This window comes from Papaver somniferum, unplaced genomic scaffold, assembly GCF_003573695.1.
Source record: "Papaver somniferum cultivar HN1 unplaced genomic scaffold, ASM357369v1 unplaced-scaffold_31, whole genome shotgun sequence".
In the NCBI taxonomy this organism is placed as follows: Eukaryota; Viridiplantae; Streptophyta; class Magnoliopsida; order Ranunculales; family Papaveraceae; genus Papaver; species Papaver somniferum.
Genome location: NW_020642151.1, coordinates 1206694 through 1224369, shown reverse-complemented (window position 1 = coordinate 1224369; position 17676 = coordinate 1206694). Strand labels below are relative to the sequence as shown.

Here is a 17676-nt window from a genome sequence, read left to right as displayed (position 1 = left end):
CAGAGAATTTATCACCATATTGCCATACTCTTTTATCCTCAAGCTCTGAATCAATGATAGGAAAAACTGTCATCAATTGTGCCACTGCATCCACTTCAGCATCATTCAAAACTCTACAAACACCCAAATTCCAACCCCCATCTTCTGAGATACACTCCTTAATAGTAGTTGTTTTCATCCTATTGATTTTGTATAATGTAGCAAAAAGAATTTTTAAAGCATACCCATTTTCCCATTTGTCCTGCCATAAAAGAATCTTATTTCCACTGTTAACTGATGTGATTTGTAGATAGTGGTAAAAGTGGTTCGATTCTCAGACTTCTGAAGGATATTAATTAGACTTAAATTTTAATATTAAAATAGAAAACTCACTAAAAATTATAGCAAACTCAATTAAAGTTGATATCAATATTAAAAGAACACTAAGGCTAAGATTCCACTATTTTCCAAATTCAAAGTGATTTAATCCAATATTTATATTCATGCAATTTTTTTCGTTCAATTTGATTCTAAACTATTGCAACAAGTAGATTCTCAAAATAACAAGTGTAAATATGAAGCATAGAACATCAAAAACCTAGGTCCAAGCATGCTCTATCAAAAAAAATAACAATTGCTTAACAAGAATCATTCAAACAATTTTCACTCAAGGCAAAACAATCATAAAAATAATTGCGATAAATAAATAAATAAGAATATACCACTTTTTGTTGGAAAATAGCTTCCTCTATCGCCTCAGCAATGGGGTTTAGCTCCTCATATTAATCACTTGCTCAAAATACATGTTTGTTGCTCAAAAGTTGATTAAAAGAGTGAAAGGTGTAAAGCAGCTGATTTGCAACAGTGTATAAGTGTTACAGATCTCTGGTACAAAGAGCAACAATGATTACTGTTGTATATAAACGTTACTTATCTTCTGTTGTTGAACAACGACAGTTTTCTGCGACAGTTGCTTGTGCGTCAATGTTCTTCGTGTTCTTCCTCTTCAGCAGCAGCAGCAGCAGAAACAAAGTTCGATAAAACTCTGATTTCTTCTTCTCTGGCTCTCCTCCAGTCCCCAAACTCTCGACACCCCTTCTATATGACCCAAGCAATCTATTTATATCAAAAATACCGATTAAATCTCTCCCAAATCTTTCAAAATCTCTTTCCTTCTCTTCACGGCAAAGTTGCGACAATTTCTTGTTTTAGAATTTCTACGCGTTTTTGAGCTTTCCTTTTTATTCTAAACTCTTCCTTAGATAGATACAAATCTTTGGGAAGGTTTACAACACTTTAATCTCTCTAAAATTCCCTAAAACAGGCCACACACGTGACTTTCCATATTTTCTGTTGTGATAAAAATCCGTTGATTGAGCCCAGTCTAATCGATTTCAATACCCATATCAGATTCCTAGACCCATAAGGAGTCTATCCTATGAAAATCAGAGGTTTAATCGACCTCAAACTCCTCCAAATCACGATTGCCAAAACTGCCAAATATTTCCCGCTAATTTTCTGTTCAAATAGGGAAGAACAGGGATGCCCCCTAACCAGAGTAGGGGTGCCTTTAGTAGCTGCTTTAAGGGGTGTCCTGGGGGTGCCCCTTATCTAAACCGGGGATCCGAATAGCAAGTGTCCTCCTAGTGCTTTCCGACAACTTCTCGAGCCAATTTTTTCCAAAAATGTTTATTAGCCAAAAATACCTACAAATAAATAAAACACCATAATAAATACAAAAATGAGCCCTAACAATATACAGAATCGAGACAAATCAGACACAAAAATGTATCTATCAAATACCTGCAAGTTTGTACTGTCTTCTACATGAGCTTTACTTTTCAGAATACCAACCCATAAACTTTTTCCCACAAATTTATTAGTGTCACTAGGATAAAATGCTTCTGTGTTTCCTCCAAATTTTTGGTTCGCAATCTTCCTCCACAATGCCTTCTTTTCAGTCCCATCTCTCCAGATCCATTTGGCATGCAATGCCTGATTCATTTTCCTTAGCTTCTTTATACCCACTCCACCACCTTCTTTAGGCAAACTCACATATTTTCATCCAACCCAACTTCTCGTAGTCTTCACACTAGAAGAACCCCACAGAAAATGCCTCATAATTCTTTCCAACTGCTTCACCACTGAGATTGACATTTGAAAAGAGAGATAAGTAATAAACTGGAACAACTCATAATTCTTTCCAATTTATACCCTATTTTTCGCTTTTCATTTTTTCTTTTAACCTAGAAAATTCATGTATCACAGTACGTTTGGATATTAAAAGTAGAAATCACAAACAGGAATCGGAAACAAAAATATTTTGCTTCACAAGACATTTACATTTTTGCTTCGAGAAGTTGTTTTGAAAATTTTATACCCAAACTTATTCATTATTTTTTAACTTTAGAAGTCGAAAAGTTATTTCAGGATTTATACCCAAGCAGGCTATAAAAGTTTGGTTGGAGTCAAATTAGTTTTCAAAAAATTAGAAATAGAAAAATGATCGTTTTTTTCTTTTAAACTGGGAATTGATTTCTAAGTTAACTTTTAGCTTTTCAACTTAATTTTATTTCTTATATGCCAAGGACCCATTAAACACAGTTTAAATTGAAATATCCCAGAGCTATGGATCTTTCGAAAATACTCGAAAGACCGAGTTAAAATTTGGAGGATTAAAGTAACCCTTATGTCGATGTGCAAATAGGAAAAATTAGTTCTTCCAGATGGATGGGAAAACATGATTTTCCATTGCGGGGAAATATAATAGGCAGCGGCACAAGAAGCGAGTGACAAAGCCTAGACCGCACAATTTAACCAAGGACGTTAGAGACATAGGTTTTGGCCGTTGGCGGCTTACCTTACACCCTAACAGGTGGTATTCCAACGGCCTTTATAGCAACTATTTTTTCTCTTAATATATATTTACTCAATTTTTATAACACCACAATTATTGAAGAACACGCGATTGGGGGATATAAAAAATAATTGGGAATAGAGGAAAAAGTCAAAAACTGGATCCAAATATCAAATCAGGGTCACCCCTTATCTAATTATTTTTTTAATTCCTAATCTACCCCTCACTAATCAGGTTTAGTGGTCAATTAAAACTAGGAAAAATCTTAAGTATTTGTTAAATGATTAGTATGTATTTTTATTTGAATTTAGGTGAGTGAGGTGAGAGTAGAAGGAGGGAAAAAATATTTGAGAGGGAACTTTTTTTTGGTGAAAATGGAAGATGATTGTGAAGAGAAAATTGTTGCTACTGAATATTTAGCTCAACTACAACAAGGAGCTTATCTTGAATCTTCAGCTAATGACAACAACTCACAATTGCAAGTTTTTGTGGAACCAACACCTTTGGAACACGAATTTTATGAGCATGAAGTGTTTCGTGAAGAACCAACCCAAGAGCGTAAACTAGCTCAACATATAAGCACTCCCAATACTCAGGTAAAGCTGCGAACATGTTGAAAATTTTATTTTTTTCTTTGAATCCACAATTGTTGCTGTTGTAAAAGCTCTGTACCGGCATGGTCAAAGTATGAATACCATGCCGGAACCACAAATACCGGCATATTATTCATACTACGACCATGCCGGAACCTTGATATCCCCCATTTTGAAACTAAAACCGGCATAGTACGCAACCAAATTACTATGCCGGTACAAAAGTTACTTTTTACTTATCAGAGAATATTCTACGGAATATCCTACCGGCATGGTTGAATTCTAAGGTTACCATGCCGGTACTGCATGAAAAACATACAGGAAGTAGTGTCTTCCGAAGCTAAATACCGGCATGTAAAATTATCTATAGTTTCAAGCCGGAACTTTGTACCGGTGTGGAACTATAGATAACAAGAATGCCGGAACACATGCCGGCGCAGTTAAAATTTTTAACGCACCATGTCGGTACCTACAAAAAAACATACATGAATGAGTGTTTTCCAAAGCCAAATACCGGCATGGTATAGTAAGTATGTGTTATGCCGGAACCTCCTAACGGCGTGGTCACTTAGATTAAGAGCATTCCGGAACCATTATTTCTGGAGTTGCTTTTAATATATTGAGAATGCCGGAAGCATCTCAAAATTGGTCTTCAGTTCCGGTGCAGTTAGACTATGCTGGGACTGTGATCGAGCATGCCGGAACTGCATACCGGCATAGTATTAAATTTTTCTTTTTTGGAACTAATACATTTTATTTTCGTTCGATCCAAAAAATGCAAAACCGCTCGGTCAGGATACGTCAGAATACTATAAAATGCCTCCGGTATGTTACCAAAGATTTATTTTCACCTAGTATCTTGAATATTACTAATGGATTGCTTGTAACGAACCTTATAATCTCCCATTGTTGTCCTTATGTAGGGAATAAAAGATTCAAAGGAAGAAATTGTTTGGGATAAAGAGACTGCTCTTGAACATGTGTGTGTTGGTGAGAAATACCCAAGGTTCAAAAAGCTGTTTTGAGATGGTTTGCGAGACAAGTGGGAAATACAAAGAGAAGAACATCCACAAGAGAAAGGATTATGTATATCCAAAGAAGACTAATAGGGTATACAAGACTCATACGAGGAAGGATAATTTCCCCTTTAAGCTTATATTCCATTTAAATGACAAGAACAATGAATGGGATTGTGAGGTTTCGTTCGGCCGTCATAACCACCGGGATCCGAAAGATTTTGTTGGTCATTCCCTAGTTGCGAAGCTAAAACCTAATGAAATGGAGGATGTAAAGAGATTGACCAAAGCATTTTTCAAACCGAGAAAAATTCTCAGAGGCTTCAAGGAAAAGGATAAGACGAACGTGTCTTCTCTAAGTACAACTTATAGCGCACAAGCAAGTATTAGAAGGGTGGAATGGGAAGGGAGGAGCGTTATGCAAGAATTTGAGAAGATAGTTTGGGATCATAACTACACGCGTATCATTAAAAGAGGGCCGGACAACAAGCCCCTTCAAATATTCATTTCACATCCTTTGCTTTCACAATTGGCTCATACATGTTGTGGTGTTCTTATGATAGATTGTACCTACAAGACAAACAAATACAACATGCCGTTGTTCAACATCATGGGGCACACATCGGACAAGGTAACATTCACATTGGCTTGGTGTTTAATGAAAAAAGAGAGGGACTATAATTATCATTGGGCATTACTACAATTGAAAAGGTTCTTTCGGGAAAATCAACTTCCGAGGGTCATCATAACCGATCAAGATGACGCATTAACGAACGCAGTATCCGACGTCTTCCCGGATGCACAAAATTTCCTATGTACATACCATATACGTCAAAATGTGATAAAAACTTGTCATGCCTTGTTTGAACCCACAAAGGCGGATATCAAGAAGAGAATGATTGTTCAACTAGAGGAAGATGTTCGCAAGAACAAACTATCACCTGAAGAAGAAGAAGATGTGAGAGGCAAGATCAAAGAGCGAGTGGACGAAGAACACGAGGAAAATCATAAAAAGTGGTTGGAATTTCTAAGACATTGCGAGAAAGTTTATTGGTATCTTACCGAGTACATGTATGAAAAGAGTTTGGACAAGTTTATTGTCGGTTGGAATGAAGTTTATCCGACTGCCGTCTGGTATTTTCGGACTCAATGGTTGGATAAGTTCAAGGAAAAATTTGTGCGTGCATGGACAAACCGGTATAGACACTACGACAATGAAGCAACTAGTATAGCGGAGGCCTCTCATGGGAGATTTAAAGAGTTAACCATGAGGTACAAACGAAAACAAGTTCGGAATTGTTCAAGACGTTACAAAAGAGGATCATCTTGTTTTGTCAAATTGAAGGTCACACAAGCAGTGATATTGGCCAAATGTTAGAAAGATGTTTATTGGATTGGGGTCTTGAGGATGTGTTTGGGGTTACTCTAGACAACGGTAGTGCTAATACGAAGGCAATTGAATATTTGAAGAAAAGTGTGATTGGTTGGACTTCATCTCAAGTTAGAGCCGAATATTTGCACGTAAGTTAGTTTTTCTGATTTGTTCATTTCTAAATTCTAATATTTTCATGTGACTCTGTAACTTTTCAATGCATGTGTTTAATTCAATGTATGTGTACATTTCATTTCTGATTTGTTCACTTCACTCTTACCAGGTCAGATGTGCAGCTCATGTTCTTGCCATTGTGACAAGAGATGAAGTCACACTCTACAATAAGTCGATATGTAGGATCAGGTCAGTTATCAAATATGTAACTAGATCTCCTGCTAGGTTGAATAGGTTTAAAATTTGTTGTGAATTAGAAAAGATTGAATATAAGCAAGGTTTGTTCTTGGATGTGAAAAGTAGATGGAATAGTACTTATTTAATGTTAGAAGCTGCTGAAAAGTATGAAAAGGTTTTCAAAAGGTTAGAAAAGCATGATAGGGACTTTAGACAGAAGTACATATTTGAAGAATCAAGGAAAGATGCTTTACCTGATACTGATAATTATGACATGGAAATTGATAATGTTTTTGAGGATTACTCTAGTTCTGAATATGAGGGGGAAGTTGAGGATGATTGTAATAAAAAGGGGAAGAAAAATACTAACAACAAGAACAAAAGCCTCGTCAACATGCTCCATATGAAGAGGATTGGAAATATGCTAGAGGTCTTCTGAAGTGCTTAAAGAAATTTTTTGATGCTACTGTTAGATTTTCTGCCTCCACAACTGTTACCACTCCTTGTTTTTTTGTGGGAAGTAGTACTCATCCATGAACAGTTAGTTGAGTTTAGAGATAATGCAACTAATGATCCATTTATTGCTCGTACGGCTGATATTATGTTTAGAAAGTACAATTTTTATTGGGGTGCTTATGAAAAGATGAATTCTGTCTTGTTTTTCGCTCAACTGTTGGACCCAAGAGAGAAGGAGAAGGGTTTAGAATTTTCTCTTCAGTGTTTATATGAGCAAGACCTTGTTAGGGTTAATACAGTTATGAGACAGGTCAAGAGGGGCTTTAAGATACTCTTTGAAGAATACAAGTCTTTTCATTCAATTAATGAGGAGGTGGCAAGTTCATCTACTAGTGTTGTAGTTGAGAACTCAGTTATTGCTCCAAATGGTGGTCGACTTGCTACTCTTCTGTCAAGGAAGAAAAGGCACAAGAAGAACCAATCAGCTGCTGAGGAAACAATAACAAAGTTGGATATGTATTTAATTGAAGTGTTTGATGAGTCTGAATCGGATGGGAACAATACAGGAAAGTCTAGTTTTGATATTGTGGCTTGGTGGCAGGCTAACAGTAGCAGGTATAAGATACTTTCATGTATTGCAAAGGGTATATTAGCCATGCCAGTGTCTTCGGTTGCCTCTGAATCATATTTTAGCACCGGAAAGCGTGTGCTTAGTCCATGGAGAAGTTCTTTATCTCCAAGGACAGTTGAGGCTTTGCTCTGTTGTCAAACTGGTAAGCAAACCCATTGATCTTGATCTTTTAGCTGATTATGTACCAGATGATAACTCCAAGGATGAGGAAGGTAATATAAACTTTTCTTTGTTTGATTACTATTTCGGTATTCATGTGTTTGTTCGATAATACCTTGCTGATTACTCCCTATTCTTTCTGAACAAGAATATTACCATTGGGTTTTAAGTCTTACTCTCCATGCCTTATGTTATTCGCTGACAATCAAAGACCCACATTCACACCTGATAAAGCTTAGAATGTCAATGTATTTTTTTTATTATTGTCCTTTAACAGAGATTGCTGGTTATCTGTGCTTGTTGTTAGATTTCAACTCATGCCTTTTATGCATAAACTGAAATATAAATTTTTGTTGCAGACATCGTGGGTGTGGTTCAACTGTCAGATGTCTTGGATGCTTGATGCTTGGAGATGGAATTTGTTTTTTGTCGCACCGAACTTATGAAAGTGGTCAATTTCCAAAGCCGAAATGCTGTTTTTTTTTGCTTTGCTTTCTGTTTTTTCAACTTGAACTCTTAAACATTTGATGTTGTTGAACTTAGATGTTTAAAGATTTTTCTTAAAGTATGTATGAATTCAGGTCTTAAGACGCTTAAGTCTTAATAGATAAAGTTTTTAAACTTAGAACTTTCAAGATTTTTTGCTTTGCTTTCTTGTTTTTTTTACATAAGCAGTAATCAGTATGCAGATATGCTACAGGTAAATAACCGGTCCCGTCCCGTACCGAGTTAAATAGATACATGTCCCGTACCGTACCGTGCAGGTACAAAGTACAGGTACCGGTCATAAGGAGATACAGGTACTGAGCTAAGAAAACCCCATATCGTCCCGTCCCATTGCAGCCCTAGGCGCGGAGAACGGGAGAAGAGACTTTTACCAACCAGATAGGAAGAACTCTATTTTCTATGAAGGTTTTCCAGATATAACCATCTTTACGATGCATGGTAATCACTTCAATAAACTCCGTGTTTCTAGTGGGAATATAATAAAGGGTAAAAGATTTTTATAAAACCTATTTTCGTAATCTAAAATATTTGGATTTTCAGATTACATAAGTTGGACAGACGACGCACAACATTTTATTGAATTTTATCGACCGTCTCTAGGAACTTCTGCGGCCATCAAACCATGGATGTTAATCGTATACCAGTAGTATGGTGAAATGGTATCGAATCTCACAGGACAAAATTTATTTTTAACTGAAAGAAAAAAAGTGATGATTGATCCAATGCATATGTGGAATATTAAGAATTTAACTGCTTTTTTCTCTCTCCGAGATATATCCCTTAACTATTTCTGTTATGGGATTCGAATTAGTGAAAATAGGACATATTCCCAATTTTCCCTTTCCTTAAAAGGGTTTACCCATCTGGTAAGGGGTTCTCAACTTTGATTATTATCTGTAATGGTATTATCTTTTTGTGGGTGCTTTCGTGAGTTGTCGTTATATTGAATGTTGTGGTTCAGAAATCACGGCATCCCCAACTCAGAAATTACGTCCATTCCACAGTCCAAAAACTTCAACCCTTTATTCCTGTTTGTTAATTACTGTGCTTTCATTTTGATTCTATAATTATGTGAAGATGCAGAATTTGATTAGTAAATATTTGAAATGTCAGGAATGTATGAGCTTTGATCAATTTTTTAAGTGATTGTCTGAGCACTAAGGGATTACACCATACATTGTTATCTCGAGAGGTATGTTCATTACTGGCTAGGTTATTGTTAGCTTGAATACTTCCCTGAGTTCCCTCTGTTTTTCAACCATTGTTATATCATTATTGATTTGTCTGGTTAATACGGTGAAGATTTCGTTATTTTTGCTTTCATGTGCATTGACAAAAGTAAAGGTATATTTTGATAACAACTAGCAGAATGCAGGTGGGAGATTTTTTTTTTTTTTTTGGTACACGCAGGCGCGTGGGAGATAGTTGGCTACTTTTCGACCCTGCCTCAAGAGTCCATAAGGAATGAAGAGACTAAGTTGTGGACTTCTATGCGCACCAAGCAGTGGCAGCAGCCTGCACTTGTAACTCCCATCAAGTCAATGAGCAATGAACCCGTAAACATGCAGTTCTATCTGGAACACCCAAATTTGTCAATAAAACCTTCGTGAAAAATGGACCTCCTTCACTCCAGGGGTGTCTGAGCTGCCAGGGTATATATAGAACCATACAGGTATGCACACGTGTACTTTTTCCCAGCTGTGACAACATAATCTAAATCCATATGATGCTAATTCGTACGTACTGACGTCTGTGGACATATAGGGGCACGTTAGGTTAGAAGCTAGCTTTAAAGCAATGTTATTTCTAGTTTAGCGGCAAGATGTAACCAAATTCTTTCAAAGCGTGAACGATTCCAAACCTGACTTTCTGTGAGGATGGTATCCCCCGGAATTCCTTTTTGTTGTCCAGAGTTTTGAAAGTAGGCTTCGCCTCTAGACTCTAATCAACTTGAGAGGTATATATATATATATATGTACACACTTGTACGATGATTATGAGGATTATGTTTATTTATTTTTGTTATAAGCACTGATCCTTTGTGATACTCATGAATACAACGTATATAAATAATAAGATTGTAGTCAAAGTCTATTTTTGTTTTAAGAGAATTTGTATCACGATCCGCACGATAATTGCACTATTTCTGGTTCTGCCATTTTGGGGAACTTCGGGTTTTGGTGGGATTTTGGCTCGGGCTGTCAGTCTTTTACCTATCTCCAAATGTCATTTCCATTATTGTAATTAGGATTTTAAAAATCAATCAATGCTGTCCAAAGTCTTTTGAAAGAGTTATCGCCCGTGATTTTGGTCTGATTCTCTCAAAATGTAAACGCCATATCTTGCACAGAGGCTAAAGTAGAAATACTGTCTGTGCCCTGATCCTGAGACAAGGTGTAGTGTACCATAAGATTTTTTCTCATTCTAAAAATTTATGAAGCTACAAATACACCAGAACTGACAAGCAGAACATATAACATTCTTGTCATTTTATTAAAGATGACATGTCTTCCCTAAGCTGAAAGTAATACCATGTAAAGTTAAAGTAAAGAATTAATTCTTTTTTCTAGTTGGATTTGAGTTATTAGACACATAACGACGGACTGATCATTCAGAATATAGACAGGGAAAAAAACGAATAAAGAAAAGAGAAAAAAGAATAAGAAATAAAGAAAATGATGAGAAGAATACATGTGTTAACTGCTTGGAATCAAATGAGGACATCAAGACTTCTTGCTCACTTAACAAAGTGGATAGAAAACTCATCTCCCTATACGCTACACCTATGTAGCCCGGGCACGCCTAAAATGATTACACAAATTTGTTAGTATTTATCAACTATCAATGATTATTTATATATATTTTAGGGGGAAATATCACTGTTTTTTTTTTGGAATTTGTTCATATCTGTGTCCGTAGCAGTGTCGCGTCACAGTGTCCGTATGAGTGCTACCCAGCTCTACAATAGCTAATTGGTAGTGTCTTCCAAAAGTTTCTAATTACAATATATATATATGTAATACAGAAAGGAGGGAACTAGAAAGCCAGAGAAAACAATTAAATAATGGAGAGGCTACTTGAAATATATATGTGTAATACAGAAAGGAGGGAACTAGAAAGCCAGAGAAAACAATTAAATAATGGAGAGGCTACTTGAAATATCACAGAAAGGTAATGTTCATTCGTTAAGAAAATTACTCGAGGAAGTCCCATCTCTTACTTTAGACGAAGTATTTACTAGTTTTTGCAGAACTCCATTAAACATAGCAGTTATGTGTGGTCGTGTTGATATGGTAAAAGAGATTCTAGCAATTAAACCAGAACTTGCGTTGAAAGTAGACTCACAAGGATTTACTCCTCTTCACCAAGCTTCAGCGAGATGGCATCTCAATATGGTAAAAGTGTTGGTAAATGCCAATCCTGATGCTTGTATGGCTCAAGATCAAGATGGAAGAACCCCTCTACATCTAGCAGTTATGAATGATCGAGTTAAGACAATTAAGGTGTTACTACAAGAAAGACCCGAAGCAATTCATTTAAGGAATGAACGCAATGAGACCATACTACACTTTTGTATTAAAAACAATGGTACTGTGGAGACCCTTAGATTGTCAGTTGAGAATTTAACCGGTGAACAACCTGTAAATCGAGATTATTTTATTTCCGTCAACTCCAAAGATGTTGATGGGAATACAATCTTGCACCTTGCTGCAGAAACGCGGAATATGAAGGTGTGTATATATATATATATATATAACTTGGATTGATATTAACTGATCATAACATTTTTGAAGTCCTCTCGGGAAATTAATAGTAGCCTAATAAATGCATCCTAAAACTTATTAACTTGTGTTTGCAGGTTGTAAAGTTTTTGGTGGACAGCGGAATTGTGAGAGTTGAAATAAATGCCGTGAATAATAAAAACCTCAAAGCCTTCGACATGTTACCTCAAACTGTTAAAAATGAACTAGAGATTGGCTGTTTTTATTATTATGCACCCCCAGAAAATAAGAAGACAAAAAATGATCATAAAGGGCGGAAGGAGAGGGTGAATACGTTGATGGTAGTAGCCACATTAATAGCAGGAATCGCATTTCAAGCTGCTAACAATCCACCAGGAGGTTTGTGGCAACAGGACACTAAGGTCAGTTCTAGTACAGATCCTAATACTTTTACTTATTATCTAGGCGGCATGCTTGACACCCGTATGTCCGTTGATTTGACATCTTATCTACAAGACATGGTTTATTGGGAAAGAAAAAGTTATTCCGTCAATAGCGTTGCTGCGGTAAATAATACCAAAAGTAATTATACAACAACTAACGCCTTTGATAGTGCTCGTTTTGTTTGGCATCTATTACAATCTTCATACAGAAACAACAGCGTCAGTACATATTCCGGTGTGATTTTAGAAGAGAATGCTTTCAGGAACATTATTTCGGATTACAATCATAGTAGTGGAGATGATTTTTTTCCTTATCTGATGTTTTACGCTGGAACCCCAATAATGGCTTATTTCAATCCAACTAATTACATCCTTTACATGGTTACTAACGTAGTGGCATTTCTAGTTTCCGTGACCATAATCCTTTTGGTCATATCAGGGGTTATGAATGATACATCTGTTGCTCAAGTTCGGCTTCTTGTTGGGCTAATGTGCATATCGATGGGATGCATCCTCTTTGGTTATAAATCTGTTTTCATAGCCCTTACTCCAGACTATTTAAAGAATCCAACATTAATATCACTTTATATATTCCTTGGGCTATGGTGTATATTTGGAACTGGCTTCTTCATCTGGTCACTGATTTCCAACATACTTAAGATCCGGAGTTACCTTATTGTTGGAGTTAGAAAAATACCTTAAAATGGCTTTCAGCTTTGACGTACGAGATGTGGGAAAAGTGATCTTATTTATTTGTGGTTTATTTGTTTTCTTATTTTTGTTTCTCTATAGATTCAATTTATGGTAGTTTATTGGATCCGGTTGGCTTTAGTTTTGTCTTTTGTTGTTTCATTTCCTTTTCTTTTTTTTTGCTGGTTCACGCTTTGTTTCGTTGGTCTCTCTAAGTTGGTCAGCTTGTTTGCTGCTAATCTTGTTTGTCTGAAGTGGTGTCTGTAAGTCTCAGTTGATTTATATTTGAAATAGATTTCCAGTTTGCTCCAGGGGTACTGCTGGTGGTTATAAGGGGTGGCACATGTCTTTTAAGACTTATAGTACATGTAATCCTAATTTGTTATCTCTACATCTAAATAGTGTTCGAATGATGTATTTGTTGGAATATGGCGCGTACACACATGTGAAATCAAGTTACTTCACATGCATCAAGGCACATACATAAAAGATATCCTAGAATTGAAAGAAAGTAATTATCTATGATTGTAAAATATTTATATCCAAAGGTAAACCCCGCCGGTGGTGCCTGAATTGATGACCGTACGTAGTACTCTATCCCTTCTTCAAGAAGTACTCGGTGCATCGTATTTACAGAAAAGGCATTGCTTTAAAACTATTTTTTTTTTAAACTTAACATTTTTCAAAATACACATGGAAATTTTTCAGAAAAGCATCGCACATGTGTTCTCACTAGTTTAAGTACAGTAGAACTTCGATAAATTAATTACTTCGCTAAAATAAAAAAATTCTTCGGTCCCAACTAGGTTTCTACAAGACAGATTTTAACTCGATAAATTAATAACTTCGCTAAAATAATAATTTTCTCCGGTCCCAAAACTATTAATTATCGAAGTTCTACTGTAAATGAAAGGTCATTTTTAGTCCCTTGTTGGTTAGACTAAACATGAACGTCTTCATTTATAACTAGATACCCATATTGGGTATACAGGGGAGGGAAATTCGATTATACTTGTGGTAGCTTATGCCTTGGGCTTATATCTTGTGTTTGCGCTTGTGTCCGTGTCTACCAAGATTTTTCCTCGAAGTGTTTTATTTATGTGAAAACTACCATCAGGCCATTCTCCAAATTTTCTACACCATGAAGCTCACGGGCAAAAAAAGTTTAAACTCCTCCCAAACTCATAGTTTCTAAAATTATCTTTCTTCACGATTTCTTATTCAATTTCTTCTCTACTGTGAATTTCTTTTATTGTTCTCCTCGTAGCTCCGGTTTTCACGGTTTTTCAGGGGTTTGAGGAAACTTTTTTGGTTTCACCGTTTTTTGTTCTTATCTGGAGGATTAAAGATGGTGAATCCATCTACTGATCCACTCAATAAGTCTAAGAACATCTCTGAGTCTGTTGGTATTCGTGTTTTGTCACATATCAAAAACATGCTCATTTTTTTATTGAAGTTAAACACTACGCAGGTGACGTTTCCATTAGTTTAATGGGTATGATTTTGTATATGTGTCGCGTTAATGATTTTGTATCTACAAACGAAGTGATGCTGTTAACACATTATTTTCTATTAACAGAGTTGCTTTTACTGTTCTTTTATACGAGAATCAATAGTGGAGACCTTACAAGGATAGAGGCACAAAGATCCTAAATAGATGAATGCTTAGGGTTTAGGGTATGAAGTTGAATCGCAAGAAGATGGATTGTGTAGTTTTTGTTTGTTATGAGTTTTTGGGTTCAGAAACTGCGGATTAGGGTTTGAGTGATTCAAATCAACAGATAGAGAAAGTGAATGTATGTCGCCGAATCGATATGGGGAAGATAGTGTTATTGTTGAGGTTGCATAACCTATTATGCATCTATAAAATTAGTTGCATAACTTGTTATGATGTCCCGAAAATGATTGCATAACACGTAATGCGGCTATTATTGTAGGTGGATGACAAGTTATGCAGTTTTTTTTTCTTTTTGCATAACTTGTTATGCAGTCCAAATTTTGCATAACAAAAAAAAAGGTTGCATTACTTGTCATGCACCTCCAACAATATCCGCATAAATTTCATAACTTGTTATGCAGTACAGAGAATGGTTGCATAACACGTTAGTATTGAAACCAACAAAAAAAATTGTCACGAAAATATGACTGCATAATGAATTATGCATCGATAAAATTGTTGCACAATCTTTTATGCATCGAGAAAATAGATGCATAACCTGATATGCATCTGTAAATATAGATGCATACTGTATTATGCATCAATTTTTTTATGTACGCACTAAAATCAACCAAAACAATGGTTACATAACTTGTTATAGATGCATAACTTTGTTATCCAAATGCATAATTTGTTATGCAATGGAGAAAATGGTTGCGTAGTTCGTTATGCGTCTGCAAAATGTGTTGTGCAACTTTTTTGGTGGTTGTGTAATGGATATGTATCAAGTTTTCGAAAATTTTGCCTAAAATGATGCTCACCTCCGATACTTTTCGTGAAAAACAAAAATTTGATATTCTTGTTTGTACTTGTTGCGTAGCTCTCTTAAAAATATTTCCAACGATATCAAATTTGTAAAATTTCAAGGCGCGGATTTTTAGATATGTTATATCCAAGTTGTGTTGCCAATTATACCCCTGATGGATAACCCGTCATGCGGATGCATAATCCGTCATGCAGACATTTTTAATAATTTCATATAATTATGGGTGTCAGAGAAATAAAAATTAATTGTGGGTCTGACAATGAGAATATTATTTTTTTGGGCATGCGCCCAATTTTCCCTTTATTTATGGGAGGATTCCTTTTTATTTTTATCTTGATTTGTTTTACAAGAAATCCATAAGTTGTTTTATAAGAAATCTGTAACACTAGCTAGGATTCCTTATTTGTTTTTATCTTGATTTATTTTACAAGAAATCTATAAGTTGCTTTATAAGAAATTTGTAACACTAATTTGCTTCCTTTTTGGTTCCTTTTCTCCTGTAAGTACCAGTAGAAATTCTCTTTTCAATTCATCCTGAAAGCAACTAGTATCATGTCTTCTTTTTTCCTATTGTATCTTTGTTTTGCATATTCCTTATTTATTTTATTATCCTTCCAGTCTTTGTATCTAAGTTCAAAGAGTGGGTAACTTGTGTTATCCTGATACAAGCTATATTAGGTAGTCTTATCTTGGATACATCTTCGTCGTTGGGGGGTATATTATTACTTATTCTTGAGTGTACCCACGAAATAATTTGTCAAGGACAACTTGTTGAAACTGTAGTTCTTCAGTATTTTATGTATCTCCTGATATATCTAACTTTGTTGTTCATTGTTGCAAGATTCCAACAATATTCTTAACACATTATAGTAAAACTTCGATAAAATAATAAAACCTTGGGATTGAAGAAAATTATTATTTTAGCGAAGTTATTAATTTTATCGACTAAAAATTTAGCTTATGCAAGCCTAGTTAAGACCTGAGAACAATAATAAATTTAGCGAATTTATTAATTTATCGAAGTTCTACTTTAGTTCTAGTTCTTTGTAACAATGGGAAATAATGACATTGAAAGAGACAAAAGTTCAACGAAAAAGATTTCAACCTCATGATATTTTTCTTAAGTTATCATGAGCTAGATGTTTATGTATCAAGTACTTTCGATGAATACATGAATGAAGAAGGATGTGAAGCTAAAATTGCGGAATGAAACAAATATAACTATATATGGAAAAAAATCACATTATGAATTGTTTCGAAGACGCAATGTATGATTTTTATAACGCTAATGAGAACTTCAATGTCTTTGTTTTGTGGATTTCATTAGAAGAAAAGCATCATGCTGAGACTGCTGAGAGCAAGAAATTTTTGGTAGCTAAGTTCATGAATTTCAAGATGACAAATGATAATTTTATCGTGGATCAATTCTTTGAACTTCAAAAAATCATTAACGAGATACTTACTAAAGTTATGGTGACTTCTGAGACGTTTCAAGTATTTGCGATAACTGAGAAGTTACCATCTTCTTGGTCGGTGGACAATTAAAAAGTACCAATCTAAATAATAATATGAAGAATGTTAATTTGGTTGAAAAGAGCAAGGACAAGAATGAATTCAGTGGCATGGTGTCTCTGTTATCCAATGTGAGGGACTGGTGGGTGGAATCTAGAGGCACCAAGGATGTTTTTGGAATCAAAGATATGTTTGCCTCCTATCAAAAGGTAGGGCATGATAATAAACTCTATATGTGTAACTCATCTGCATCAGAGGTTGCAAGAAAGGAAAAGTTTTGATGAAGCACACATATGAAAATACTCTTACATTGAATGAAGTTCTTCATGTTCCAGAACTCTGCAAGAAACTTGTCTCATGTTCTGTTTTATGTGGGTAACAAGTATAAGACTAAAGATCCATACGAACTTAATGTAAATTTTTCTGAAATGAAATTAATGATTATTCCACTTATATATATGTATCATCGAATGTTTTTCATGGTAGAGTTGGTGATTTTAAATCAATCCGTAAATGGCTAGCGTAGATTGAACACCCAAATTTTCAGTATGAATAAAGAACATAAATGTAGAATTTAAGCATGATAAGAAATCATTTAGTAAGAATTAATGTCCAGAAAGATTCTAAATCGTTAAAATTAATTCATTCAGAGCTAATTGATACGAAGTAAGTTCAATCTAGTGGTGCCAAAAAGTGGTTTGTGACTTTTATAGATGATTATAGTAGGTACTATCATGTATACTTATTACTTAGAGGTAAGGACGATGTTTTGGATGTCTTTAAGATGGATAAACTTTGTAGTTCAAAACTAATTGGATGCTACCATTTGAACCGTTAATTTTGAGCACGGCGGTGAATATGAAATTCCTATTGGAGAATTTTATTTAAAACATGGCATAATACAT

General features: G+C 35.3%; 2 protein-coding genes across 2 annotated transcripts; both read left to right on the top strand.

Moving 5' to 3' along the window:
- Positions 1-5816: 5816 nt before the first annotated feature.
- LOC113341765 (zinc finger BED domain-containing protein RICESLEEPER 3-like) lies at positions 5817-7414 on the top strand. The gene is made up of 4 exons (XM_026586519.1): positions 5817-5966; positions 6101-6180; positions 6295-6509; positions 6642-7414. Exons 1-4 carry the CDS (start codon positions 5817-5819, stop codon positions 7412-7414), a joined length of 1218 nt encoding a protein of 405 aa, XP_026442304.1.
- Positions 7415-10933: 3519 nt separating this feature from the next.
- Positions 10934-13081, top strand: LOC113341724. The gene is made up of 2 exons (XM_026586481.1): positions 10934-11652; positions 11781-13081. The coding sequence occupies exons 1-2, from the start codon at positions 11062-11064 to the stop codon at positions 12786-12788; spliced, it is 1599 nt and encodes a 532-aa protein (XP_026442266.1). The 5' UTR covers positions 10934-11061; the 3' UTR covers positions 12789-13081.
- The last annotated feature ends 4595 nt before the right edge of the window (positions 13082-17676 follow it).

Coding starts and splice junctions, on each gene's coding strand:
- LOC113341724 (XM_026586481.1), top strand. CDS start 11,062: ATGGAGAGGCTACTTGAAATATCACAGAAAGGTAATGTTCATTCGTTA. Junction 11,653..11,780: donor CAGAAACGCGGAATATGAAG/GTGTGTATATAT, acceptor TTGTGTTTGCAG/GTTGTAAAGTTTTTGGTGGA.
- LOC113341765 (XM_026586519.1), top strand. CDS start 5,817: ATGTTAGAAAGATGTTTATTGGATTGGGGTCTTGAGGATGTGTTTGGG. Junction 5,967..6,100: donor TTAGAGCCGAATATTTGCAC/GTAAGTTAGTTT, acceptor CACTCTTACCAG/GTCAGATGTGCAGCTCATGT. Junction 6,181..6,294: donor AAGTCGATATGTAGGATCAG/GTCAGTTATCAA, acceptor TGTGAAAAGTAG/ATGGAATAGTACTTATTTAA.